The sequence below is a fragment of the Echeneis naucrates genome, chromosome 10 (genome assembly GCF_900963305.1).
Source record: "Echeneis naucrates chromosome 10, fEcheNa1.1, whole genome shotgun sequence".
NCBI classification, from domain to species: Eukaryota; Metazoa; Chordata; class Actinopteri; order Carangiformes; family Echeneidae; genus Echeneis; species Echeneis naucrates.
The window spans coordinates 11991721-12005927 of NC_042520.1; the positions used below are offsets into that span (position 1 = coordinate 11991721).

The following is a 14207-nucleotide window of genomic DNA, read 5'->3' on the forward strand; positions in this document are numbered from 1 at the left end:
CTATGATGCACAAGCTTTCATCTGGTTGTATGAATAGTGTAACACTACCATTGCTCATTTATCTGCATTATTTGCTAATTGTATTTTGGTGCTTTTGCATGAATCACTGTAAAGCTGTACTTACACTTTTATTAAAGACTATATTCCGCAATAATCATAAAATATTAGCTTATTTGTGGTTTAGTTTTTTTTTTCTTCTCCACAATCTCTGTCCAAACTCTGCATAAGCAAAGATTTGCTGATTATTCAACCTTGAAATCTTGCCCCAGCCTTATTAATACTTTATATGAATCCTTTAAGCGCATCAATATATATTTACCTGTTGGGTTACACTCAGGTTTTTTATTATCGACTGTGGTCGTGTACTGCACCAACTAAGAAGCTTCAATAAATTCTGGCGAGCAGCTGCTTTTATACAACTGGCCATCTCAGCAAGACCCACAGGACACTGATTATACTCTCCTCCAGGGAGCCTCACCATCATTATGAGCTGACATGTATACACACCAACATACATGGGCAGGGGCTCAGTGGTGTGGGCTTAGCAACTTGTTTACATCAGTTAATGACCTCCGTGTTAATTAATTATCTCCACTGGATGATAATGATGCCAAGCTCAGCTCTCTTCCCATGTCGGCCAAAATGGGAGTCAGACAGAGAGAGTGATGGAGAACAGAGATAAGATGGAGGGAAAGTTGTAAAAATTAGTAAAAACAGAGGGTGTGTATGTGTGTGTGTGTCTTGTCAAAGGGGTTTCAGTATCAGCGACTAATGGGTGTAAGATATTCTGTTGAAACAGATAAAGGGACGACTGGTTTTCTTTGTGTGTGTGTGTGTGTGTGTGTGTGTGTGTGTGTGTGTGTGTTGTGCAAATGTGTCAGTGAGTGTGTCAGCTCTGCAGGGCATATCTCCTCCTTGCAGCAGTGTGTGTTTCTGTGTTTGTGTAAGTGCAGCGATGCGGACAGGCACTTGTCATCATCAAATGTGTCTTGAGGGGGGGTTTGCTGGAAAAAGAGAGGCGGATGAGAAAGACGAGAAGGAGGATGCTGTGTTGAGGTTTTAATTTCACCCTGAGGGGACATTGTCAGTCCGTCATTGCCACTGACACCTTGAGCATCTGGGGCTGAAGTGGGGTGGTGGTTTGGAGTCGGCCTCCGGAGCTCCAGGGCAACTTCTGTTGCTCACACCCACAGATGGGCTCTAAAAGTGGGTCTGAGCCGCTGCTGTGTCTGGGCAGAAGGGTCTCGGTGCTGGAAGGTTGTTGTGTTTTATTCAGGAATAATACAGCTGTGTAATAGTCATGAGATGTGTGTTTGTGTGGATATTGTCATTCTTTCATTCATGGTAAAAATCTCCTCATGTACAAATTTGTGTGCTTCGGCATTCTTCTAGCCGCTCTTTCTCTCCTCTTGTGTTGGGAAGCCTCTTTTCTCTCACCATGTCCGTGTCTGTTGTTGTGGCCATATCAGTCCATCTCAGAGCCTGTTATATTTAGAGGCAAAGCACTATCAGAGCTTACAGCTGGCCTCCTGTAATTCAGTTCTGACAGATCTACAGCGCTCAAAGCAATCTCCTCTCTTTTTGTCTTGCTCATTTTTCTGTCTGTGCCGACCCCCTTCCAACTCCTGCTCTACCACCTTCATCGTCGTCCTCCCGTCTCTTCACTGGACTACTTCAGTGTTTTTTGTTTTTGTTTCTCTTTTTTTCAAGATTTCAAATAATTTTCACCTTTGTACTTCAAACTTGCGTTGTCTCTACACACCTACATGCGAACAATCCTGATTCCATCCTCTCTATTTTCTCATCCAAGCCGTCAAGATTACAGCCCTTTTTCTTTTCTCTTAGTTTTGTCTTTGCTTTGGTCCCCTTCTCAGGTCTTGTAATGCTTTATTGCACTTTTCCTCACAAACTCGATCTCTCCTTCAGCTCATCTTATTTCTTCTCTTCTCCGTTCTAGCTCCCTTTGAAGTTTCATCCCATTTTCATCTGTGTCTACCAGGCAGCTTCATCACTCTGAGCAAATTCATGTTGAACCAAACAACGCAGCCTCTAATTTTGGAAGAGACAAGCAATTAGCTGCTATTACATCCTTGAATCTGTTTGCAAAGGCAACACTAATCTCATTAATCATGAACAATGGAGGTGGTAATAGAGAAGCATGTTTATGGAAATTTTCCCACACCGTAATCTCCTTCATGCTTAATAGCAAAAGCATCGGTGGTGCCTCAGAAGAATCCCCCCCCGACCCCTTCTTTTTTCCCCTGAACTTGTTTTTACTCTCCTCTCCTGTTTCTTTCTTTTGCCTCTCGCTACTTTAAGGAAGTGTAAAGTAGAATATTGAGAAGCTGGGGGAAAATATTGATCCCTGTCTTTGCCAAACCTTTCAGCTTTTCTACGAGACGCTCTGTTTTTCATTCCAGCTCCAGCGAACATCTCTTGCTCTTGGCACACAACTCATCTTAATGTTTCATTGCTTGCCTCTCTCTCTGTTTTCCCTTCGTAATGTCTGTTTATATCTGTTTCTTCATTATTCCTCCTCCCAACTTTGCCTTTATTGCAGCTTTCTCTGAATTTAGCATTTTAGCTTTCAATGCAGTGGCCATATAAAATGCAAGACTAAATATAGCCCAGAAGTACATAATAAGATTATCCCTCGACATCCTTTTTCTTTTTCTTTCTCCCTCCCGTGCTGATTTTCTCTTCTCTTTTAGTCTTGTCATCTCTCTTGAGTTATGTGCCAGTTTCAGAGGATGACGTTTGTGCTGTATAAAGCATTGTCGGGATGGATCAGGGACCTGCTAGAGGTCATCCCCATGTGATCCATTATAAAACTGGTCAAATACAACTGGATCAATTGATTGGCAGTTCTCCTGTCTGACTGCAGGTATATTGATGAGTTGAGGTTGGGGTCAAATTAATCAATAAAATAGAGGGTCTTGGGATAGCTGATGCATATATTAGTTGAGATGCATTAAATAACTAAGTAGAATACCTTGACGAAAGCATTTACATTTAGAGTCTGTGGAGGAACTTGTCCTTGAGTACTAACTTTTATTATTTCATCAAAAGAGACATTTTGCAATGCTACATTTGCATTCCAGCTAAAGTTTGGTTTGCTTTCAGATCAAACATTTAATGCAAGAAATAAGATTAGAAATAAGATTAAACTCATCAAGAGAACACAGACATTTTATTTCACTGTTCTATAACGTACGTTAACTTCTGTGTTTTGTTTTAGAGATTTCTTTTCAGTGTGGTAATATTACGGGTCACGTCACATTTACATTAAAGGTTTTCACATTTTTTAAATATGATTTGTAATTTATTTGTACATCAGTGTTTTGAAAAAACAAAAACAAAATACAGAACAAAACAAAGCAAACCAAAAAAAATCCACCACTGGATTACACAGCTACAAAATAATGGAGACGTATGATTACCAAAACAGGATTAAATGTACAGTTGGAAAACACAAAGCAGTCACTACAGGAAATGTACATGTTGGTTTAAAATAGGTTTGTTTTCAATGTCGGTCAGCTATTTAAACAAAGAAAGGGTGATGTGATAAATAAACACAGAGCTCATTTTATTAGCTGAAAAAGAATCTTTATGTGCTATAAGGGCCGTGGGAGGGGTCGAGGGAGGAGTGTGTGTGTGTGTGTGTGTTTGCCTACAGAGAGAAACAGGAGCACAGTGTGCATGCACTGCATTGTGGGGAGCTGTCCATTGTCCCTGGTGCTGAAAGTGGATTGCTGATCCTCCACTTTATAAGCAGGCGAGAAGAAAAGAAGATGCAGAAGAAATAGAATACCAAGGAGAATTCATGAGATTACTTCATTACTACGACCCCCGACGCTGGCTGCAGGAAGTTTCTTGGAAACTTGGATCGTAAGCACATCGTAAAGAAGCTTTAGTTGTCTCACTTTGACAGTGAACATTTATTTCTTTGACACACTCGCTTTCACTCTTTTTCTCTTACTTTACTCTACGTCTCGCATGTCTTGCTCTCAAGCAGACACTAATTTGGACACAAGGGGTAGGACGGAGAAAGTGGAGGAGTGGGGGAGGGAAAGATCACTGTTTCTTGTTCTCTCCCTCCAGCTCAGCAGGAAGAAAGGCGACTCTGCTCTCTACTCCGTTTCTTCTGCCCTGTTGGAACCACTGAAGAAGTTGATTATTGATTGCCACTTCGCTCTGAGGGTGCTGGAGCAACTGCTGGTGCGACTGCATATTTTGCCCTGGAAACCCTTGTCCCGCTCTGGCCCTGCTCGGTCTGCTCTGTCTCGGGTCACTGTCAGGATGTCGGGGTGTGCCAAGCGCTGCAAACAGGGACTTGTCAAGTTTGCCTTGTCTCTGCATAAACTGGTCACTGGGACTCTTATTAAAGGTATGTAAGCGCTCAAATGCCTTTGTATTAATCCAGATATAGTTTATCATGTTCCAAGTGCAGCGTGTGTGTGACGTGTGTGAACTACACTTCAGCAGGAAAATGAACTTCTAACTATCACAAAATGAGAAGAGGCAGTTTGATCAACGTCATCTTTCATCCACAGCTTTACCTTTATTTTCTTTAGTCTTCTTCATCTGCAGTTGACCTTGTTCTCCTCAGTGTGCTCTCTGGAGGGAGAAGTGAAGGAGACAGAGATGAAGGGAGTGAGCGGCTAATAGAGAGGAGAGATAAAGTTGATATAGAGCAGAGAGAGAGAGAAAGCGTTTGTGTGCTTATGTGGGTGTGTGTGAGTGTGTTGTGATGAATGCGAGTAATAAAATGTGTCAGTGTGGCAATGGGGAAGAAGAGCTGTACACAGATGGCGCTAAGAGGAAGGGGAGGATTTACTATTGTGATTCATTACTTGTTATTTTGTGTGCACATGTGCTGATATTCCTGTGCCCTGCTTCTTTGTGCGTGCAGTCAGTATGGAAGTCGGTTTTTTTTTTAAAGGAGAAAGAAAATAAACACAAAGCTGCTTGCTTCAGCTCAGCATGCTTCAGAAATCGTAGGCAATGCAGCAGGCGCCTGTAGGCATGCAAAGCATATGCGCACACACACCCACGCACACAAACACACACACACACACTTACAGGATAATACTCTGTGAACCTATTGACATTTTGTCTGGAAGGATGGGAAACATCAAAGAGGTCAGTCACAGCCATACAGTAAACACATAAAGATGTACGCACACACACACACACACACACACACTTGTGCACAAGTGTTTGTTGGATGTTGTAGGCATTCAGCCACAGTGGGTAGAGCTGCCTCCGAGGTTTCTCACATGCGCACACACACATCATGAAGAAGCTGCCGCTGCTGAGGTTTGGTTGCGTAACAAATTGCTCCCCAGAAGAAATACTCAAACATTGCAGAAAGACGACGCAGCAGCAAGCATGAACACAAAGTCTCTCACTGAAACTCACACAGTGGAGGAAACGTTTATTTAACTGAAAAAGACTCGAACACACACACATGGGCATTTAAAAAAAACAAACCAAAAACGAAAAACACATGCCACTAATATGTGGCCATTAAAACACCCACACAGTCAAAAAGTCAATAAGGAAATAAGGTGAGCTGCGCTGCACATCCACATGCTCACACACACGGGCCTACATTGGCTCTTTCTCAGACCTCCGGTGGGAGCAAGAGCTGCGGCTGTAACAACATCTTATTAGACAACAGCCATAAAGACAAATGATGAAGACACACACACACATGCTCAAATTTCAGCTCCTTAAAGGGCCATTACGATTTTCTAGCTTTATGGATTGTGTTTCAAAGCTGCTGCTTGCCAGTTTGAGAAGCTGCCCCCTGCCCTCTAAGTGCTGAGGGTAGAGAGAACTACTAGCCGAACAACTTGTTATGCTGCAGTAGGAATTATTTCGCAGTTCATATTTTTAACAACTATTTGACCATTATTTTGGCTTCCATCAAGTGCTGTTCCATTTTAAATAACTTTCAGAAGTGCTCTGAATCAGAAACTGGACATTTCCAATAAGTTGTGAAGCCATCTGTAGGGAGTTTCTAATGCATGCTTGATTATATGTTTTTAATGATGCTTGATGGTGTCTTAGTATTTGAATATTTAGCTTTTCTCAAGATCAGTCATGAGGACCAGATGGCGAAAATGCTGCATCACTGTGTGTGTGAAAGTGAGGAGAGTGTGCTGGAGCTTATTAAAGAACTAAAAGTAGTCAGACTTGAACCCTGCTCCTAATGAGATACTCCAGTCATCTATTATTACACTTCCATGGGGACCAGTGTGACACATTGTTCAAAAGATGATTGAAATTGATGCTCTTGGGTTTTTAGACTTTATGTCTAAAAAGTCTGTATTTCCAGAACCATAGATCCTACGCTTCTCATACTGCAACTTGTTACCATCTGTCATCCCCATTTTCTCTGTTTCACATTCCTACAAGTAAATTGACCCTCACGTGAAAAAATATTTTTCCTTTTCTTATCCTTATTCTTCTCTGAAAGCCAGCTGTTGCTGCCTCTGCTGCCATAATCCCCGTTTGCCTCCCTGTGCACTCTCCCTCTTTTTTAACACTGCCAGAGAATAAAATGTTCTCTTTTAGGTTGCAGGCAAAAGTCAAAGCACGATTAATGGATTCCTACTGTCAAAGATCGAAGCAAAAATCATTCTATGCCTCATCTTGAATGCTAGCTTTGCTTTCATAATCCGTATGATTAATTGTATGTAAATTACATCTGTCATGGACTGTCAGTGTGTTAATACAGTGGTCTATCCATCTATCCATCCACTCGCTGCAGAGCCACTAAATCGTTTACTTCACTAAGATGCTGACATCAGAGGGAAGGTAGGTCTACGTGCCAGGAGGCCTGGCTGCCTATACGCTGCATTTCGCTGTAATTTCTGACTCTTTTTCAGATGACCTTTAACAGTCAGCATTTCTGGTCAGTCCCTAGAGTTACAGCAATAAATTGTGGAGAAAGAATACTTTTGCTACGACTTCCTCAGGAGTACCTGTAACAGCTCCTGCACTGCTGGTGAAGCTTCATTCAGCGGATTTAGGGCTGTGTCAAGTGTCTGTCAGCGCAGCGTTGACCTCTGCTGGTAGCTCTGACAAAACACAAGTTATCAAAGAGAAAATGCCATGTATTGCCATCATTTTGATGTTTAGACCGATCAGTGGCAGTCAAGGTCATTAAATAGTTAAAGATGTGCACTTCTGACATCCCGATCCTACATATAGTCTTTCCTCTCACTCACAGAAAAACATGTCATACTTTTTATACTACTGGAGGGAAATTGTGATTATATATAATATAAAAAATATAATAAAGTCGTAAAAAATCTCTAATCTCTATCTAACACAGCTTCAATGGTAAACAGGCTGGCAGGCTAAATTAGAAATTCCTTCTTTTTCTTTCTCCATCATACATTTTTTTTTTGCCTGGATCCTGGAGGGACCACAGGGACGAGACAAAATGGGTCAGTTTTTTCCTTTGTCAGAATTTTTAGCTGTGAAGCGATATTGTAACCATAAGATGTTGAAATAAGCTTCTTTTCAAGAACCAAAGAATTCATTTTTTATTAATCTCTTAAAATCGGAGACTGGCGCGATTCAGAAACAGCATAAATCATGTATGAGGTCAAATTAAATCACTATTTCTTGAGAGGAATGTGCATGTTTTGCATGTTGAAAAGCTGAGAGGAAAAGTAGGAAATAGGAAAAGTACCCATAAGTCTGCTGAAATGCATGACACTGATAATGTGTAGCTTATTCCGTACACTTGAAAAAGTAAAAATGAAGGATAATGAAATGGACAAATATAAAAATGTCTGATCAAACGGTATGTTTGCGTTTCAGATACGGTGTGTAGTATAAAATCTGCACTGTGCTAATGAGAGTAATTGCCAATTTCCGTTTATTTGTTTCATTACATGTTGTACATATCAGAAATAAAGTATGAAAATGTAAAAATGTAACTGAAAAATATTTGAACATGGCTGCTTTGGTTTGCAGTCTGAGTAAATGTTACTGTGATGCATTTGTCTTTCCCTGACAGTGCATTAAAATCAAAAATATCACTAAACACTTTCCTTGGTTAAATCTGTTTCATTTTTCAGTTCACAGAAATCTGGCTGCAATTTTTTGGGGCCTCTCTGCAGCTCTGCTTGTCTGTTTTAGCCACAAGCTGATTATTCCAAATCCATTTCATCACTTTGTTTTAACTCAATTCATCTCTGACCGCCGGCCACTTCCTGCACTGCTTTGGCCCTAAACTTCTCCTGAGCTTCCTGCCATCTCTGAGACCCCTCTGAACCGAACATCCTGTTAAGCCGTGCCAAACTGTAAACAGTCTGCATGATTTCACTTATCCTTTCCGTGCTGCCTGCCTTCTGGTGTTCGGTTTACAAATCCAACCTGACTGGATGCAGTACGGTGCGCTCTGCGGTGGTCTGGGCACAGGTGCTTGTACCTGATGGCAGCTATCAAGCAAACAAAACCCCGTTTGGCTCAGAATATGCAGCAAAACGCAGAAAGTACGGCTGGGTGCAGCTTCCAGCTATCTGAATCAGTTTGTCACTTTTTTTTTTGTTAGTTAATAAAGCAAACTGGTTTAAATTTGTGCATGCAGGATTCAAGGAAATCAGAAATAAGACCCCCTCAGGGAAAGAAGAAACTTCCTAGTAGAACAAGACTACGGACTTTATATGTGCAGACTGCTCTTTGTCCTCCAAGCATTCTTCTGTTAGGAACAGGAAGAACGTGCGACGTTAATCATCCTTCCAGTCCTCACTGACTGTTCACTGAACCTCACTTCAATGAAAGCTAATTTACAAAAAGAAAGACAAAAAAGCAGCTGATCCTCATCAATTACTTTTAACAACAACAAAACATTACCCTCCTGTTTGAAAAAAAAAAAAAAAAAGAAAAAAAAAAAGAACTCAAGAATAGCTCCTGTAAAATATCTAGAATCAGTCAATTGTATTGTCTTTTACGTCATTTCTTCAGATGTGCTTCTCAGATTGCACAGAAGGGGGCGTCAGATAACCTTTTCTCACTTCTCCCCAGAACCTCTCTGTCACACAGATGAGAGAGGTGGAGTTGAGTCTGAACCAAATGAAGCTTTAAATATTCAGACCCAAAGTGCCCGCTGATGAGGCAGCTCTTCCACTGATGGCTGATAAACGACGGCCGACTCTGACTCAGATTTTCAGGGTTCGCTGGCAGCAGCCACGAGGACTCCGATCTGAGGTGATCCTCACAAACGTTGAATGAAATATCCAGCAACTCCATTTTTTTCCTCATCACACACCACATCAGCGTGTGTTTGCCTTTGTGCGCACATGCTTTACTATACTGTACCTGTGGGTGTGCTGCTGCTGATGATCTCCAAGCTGCTGTCACATCACTTTTAATGCACCACAGGGTTTAATACAAAATATAACGCATAATACCAGTCAGCATTTTAGGTCAGCTGTACAGTTGAAGCAATTGAGTCACAGACATTGGAATCCATCCCCATAGCAGCACACAATTAACACCTCCACAGCTCACATCTGCCGAAGCGGGGGAGGAAAAGGGAGGCCTAATGGGGCGCTGTCAATGCCAGTGTTTGTATTCAGCTCACACAAACCACCGGGGCACTTTACTGTCAGTGAAGAAAGAAGAGAGGCTACAGTTAGCAGCAGTGTGAACAAAAACTTCGTTTGCACTCCTGATGAAGCAAACATCCCGGCGTGCCGCGTGTTATAAATGTCTGTGTCCAGGAATAGTAGCAGAGGGTGATGGGACTCCAGTACAGTAACACCCCCAGGCAAGGGGATGTTGTCTGTAAGACATTTATAGCAAAAAGAAAGACTGAATATTTCATCAAAGCTGAACAGCTTGGGTGTTAGTTTGATTCTTCCAGGGTAATGTTCCATGTAAATCCACCTCAAGTGGAGCAGATTTTAAAGAGCTCTGTCATTTGTGTATCGACCTGAGGGACTTGGTCAGATGGTGGCCGTGAAGTTGAGTTTTTCCACATCGTGACAGGCGACATGAAGCGTGTGGGCTCTGTGCTGTTACCAAAGAGCTTCACCTGAGCTGCAGTTTTTTTTTTTTTTTCATCCTGGTTGGCCAAACATTGGATCAGGTCCTCGACTTCAAACCGCAGTTGTGTTAACAATCTAACAATGTGACATATGAGACTATCAGTCACAAAGAGCGCATGCAAACACAAACACATTTTGCTTCTGATCTTCATGATGCAACATTTAGAACATTTTTGGAAGCAGCGCTTCTAAAGAGGAAATGTAAGATTTTCCTCATTTTCTAATTATTGCTAACAGCTACAGCTAATTCTCTTTAATCTGCTTAATTTCTTACAGACCTGACTGTGTGATTTATTTATTTGTTTTAAATTGCTTTAGTTTTGATGAAACAATTTATTTGCTCGTTTCATTCATTCATCAGGTGTCTATTAGCTATTGAGGGGGTACGTTTATTTCACCACCGGGGGGCAGCGGAAAGGAAAAACTGTAACACAACAACATAACAGTGGCGACAACTCGTGGCGAACCTGCCAAGAAAGATGCGTCCGGGGATTTGGCGTCGTGTGAGCGTGAGTCCACGTTTCTACTTTCATTTCGCTGGACACAGACAGTGCTGCGGTGAAGCTTGACCGAAAACAAATAAAAATACCCGCCGACAATCAAACAGGGTCCATCTCGACACCCAAAGGCCTCTTTTACAAACAAATGTTCAGAGGATCCTTTTTTTTTTTTTTTTTTTAGAAAGTCACTTCCAATTAGATGCACTTCAGAATCTGAAACCATTTGCTCGTTAAAAATAATGAGTAATATCCAAATTGCAGCTCTCTGGCTTTTAACTTGTCCCAGTGGACCTTGTTTGTTGCTACTGTATTTCTAAATGTGTTTTAGGATGACTTCAGCTCCTTTTTATTGCAGAAACATACATTATTGTTATTATTATTATTATTTTTTAAAGAATTTGGATGAAGTGGTCCTTGAATGATACTTTGCGTTGGCAGCAGATTGTAGCAGCAAACTGACTTTGGCACACTGATTGCAGACAGGCCTTGTTGCACAGCGTTGTCTGTGTTTTGTAGTCTGTGTAGGAGCAGATGACACATTTGGCTCGGTTCGAGGAAGAGCGACTCTTTGCAGCAGGAATCGTCTGATATCAGCGGCGTTACACCTCATTCCCATGTCTATCAGGATGCTTGAGCCTGTCTGATCCACTCCTCGCCGCAGTAAATCAATCTGTTTGTTTCTGATGACTCAGACGACACTGAGCCTGCTCGAGCCAGTCGCTGGCCAGGTGCACTGTTTTCTGAGGCCATCCTGTCATCCTCCACTCCCTCAGTCCATCTACCCTCTTCCTCATCTCTCCCTCCCTCACCTATATCCCCTCCATCTTCTCTGCCCTCCCAATTCTCTGCTCTCATTCTCTTCTCCCCACCTCCTCCCTCCTGCTCCTTCACCCTCTCCCATCTATCATGCACTCCGAAACCCACACTATAATTTGTCTTGCTCTCCCCACCTCCCTCCCTCCCATTCTACAGTTATTGCCCCTGTTTCACTTCTTTTACACACACCTTTCCTTCCCTCCCAATTCTCTGCTCTTGTTGTCCTCATTTTCTCTCCCCTGTGTGGTCATCACTATGACAGATTCCATTCAGCCTTTGCCTGATAAGACCAGGCAGCGAATAACCAGCCAATTTATTATTCACCGCCTGCCCCAAACATTTCTGCTGCTTGTCATCACCTTACTCTTTCTGCTGTCAAATGCTTTGTACGTTTTGACTCCACAGTCTGATTTCTGTCTTTTTTTTTTTTTTTCTCTACATTGAGGCAGCCATCTCACTGTAGTAAAAGGTCTGTTGTGCAATGGTTAATAAATAATGAGAAAGATGTAGTCTGCCAATGGGTTGATCCACAGTGGCCCAGAAAGGACTAAGTAGCAGCACAGGTGATATCAAGCGTAACATCTTGTGAGAATTGGCAGTCGGCCTAATGCGATGAACCTGTTGCTGGGAGTGTCTCTGCAAATTTATGACTGTAAAGCTATTTTGATTGCTTTGTTACAGACAGTGAACCCAGTTGGCAGCATATCCCAGATACAGGCTATTAAATATACTAATGAAAATACTTAGTTATGTCCAAATTATATTAACTAAAAAAAAAAAAAAAGCAGTCTGTTAACACGTCTTGTGCCTGAATATGAATGACCTCCTCCATCTCTTGATCTTTTTTTTTTTTTTTTTTGGCTGCTTTCTCCCGGTTGATGACATCGACCCCCTTTCCAATCAGCGCTTGACCTGTCTTGGTCTGGTGTTCGCAGACAGCTGATGTCGTCAGTTTCCGAGGCTCTTTCACCTTCATATACAGGGTGTTTTCCATCTTTACTGACGCTGTGTTTTTCGACAGCAGCTCCACTTTTGTCCTTCTCTCTTTACAGTGTACAAAATTTTAGACTGTATGTAAAAATAGATGTAAATACATCTGACTGAAATGTCAGGCCAATATGGAACTGCTTAAACCTGCATTAAATCTAAAGACTAGCAGGGCATGACTCCAAAAACAACTCTGTATAGAGTTGTTCATCGCTTGCTTCAAGTCTTTTTCCATATAACACAATGCAAATTTTTAAAATGATGGTCCCATTTAAATTACTTTCTTTAAAATAGTTCTTAAAAAAGGATAGATTTGATGCTGGTCTGTAATTATCGAAAATAGACACATCCAGATGACATGGCAGTCTTAAAATCAGCTAGAAAGACACCCATCTTAAGAGAATTAAAACATTTTTAAAAGATTAGAATTAAAATATCTGCCAGTGTTTTTAAAGAGAGATGTTGGAACGGGGTCTAAGAACCCGGTTTTTGGGAAACAATCTCAAGCATTACAGCATTCGAAGCAGAGCTTCTGAGTAAATAAAATGTGTTTGATGTCATAAAATCTATTTCACTTTTGAAGCGTACGGCAAAATCTTCACAAGATGAATTTGTATGATACGTATGGTTAAAAGCAGGATTGTTTAAAAGGTTTATGGTTGAGAAAAGTACTTTGGGGTTATTTTGGTTGTTATTAATCAATTTGCATAAAGGAGCCTGTCTTGCATGTTTGATTGCATTAATTAAAAAACGTATTTTCTCCTGATAAATTTGGAAAATGAATCGTCTATTTGATTGACTATTGCCAGGAACAAAATATGTAACTTGTCCAAATGCACCAGTGAAGATTAACATTTACTTGTTAATCTTGAGTTGAAATCTGTTGAATTGAAACTGTTTGGGGTTAGGGGAGCATTGTGTTGTTGGAAAGAGTGACTTAAAAAATCAGGGAAGGCTTTGTTTTCTTGATGTTCAAAGTTATAGCAGTGAAAGAATGAAAAAAGAAAGTAGCACTGACTCTTAAGGGGAATGGTTTTGTTCAGGATATTGAGCAATCAGTCACTTGTGTGTTTTTGAATTGTGATTGGCATTCAACAAGGTTCATTTAAATGTGCCGTAGTGTCACAGTCTTCCTCAGAAGCTATTGTGGAACATCAAATGTTCACGCTTCCATTTTTGATGAAGACATTTTGTTTTTGTTTATGCTGCTGATGTCGAAGTGGAAATAAATTCTCTAGTTTGGAAAACACTTTTGACAAAACCCTATCAATCACCAGCTGGAGCTTTCAATCATGTTGCAAGGTCTTTCTCAGGAGATTGATGCATGGTTGGCTTATCAACTACTGTTTCCGAAGACAAGAATGAACTTTGAATGGCTACTATTCTGCCATTTTATATTGTATTTGGTTTGTTCTATGCTTGCTTTCTGTTTTCTTCAAATCAATTCACTCACAGCTGTTTGAAAACTTGGTATTTACAAAATGTCAGCTTTGCAGAGAATGATCAAAACAGTGTGCTTTTCAGCTTTTATCCGGAGGATTTTCAAAGAGCCTGATCAACCGACGGCTCTCTCTCCACTGTGCCAAAAAATCGATTCATCAAAAGAATTAAAATTCTCATTTGCTATGATTCAAAATGAATTTAAAATGTCCCAAAATCGATTTAAAAGAAAAAAAAAATTAATATATAAAAGAAATTCGCAGGCTGACTGCCTCCATTTTGTATGCGGGGCGTCCTGACGTCACCACGGAGTCGGTTCTTGAAAATACACGCGCAGTAAGCAAGAAAACAAGGAGGAAAGTACAATAATGGAGGAATGGAGGAGAGATTC

At 41.0% G+C, this 14207-nt stretch overlaps 1 protein-coding gene across 1 annotated transcript in view; it reads left to right on the top strand.

Annotated features, from left to right (window-relative positions):
• Nucleotides 1–4299: 4299 nt before the first annotated feature.
• Nucleotides 4300–14207, top strand: part of kcnip1a (Kv channel interacting protein 1 a) — a 34654-nt gene continuing 24746 nt past the window's right edge. Inside the window, exon 1 of the mRNA XM_029512174.1 lies at nucleotides 4300–4387. Within this exon, the coding sequence (XP_029368034.1) occupies nucleotides 4300–4387 (88 nt within the window). The remainder of the gene's footprint in view (nucleotides 4388–14207) is intronic.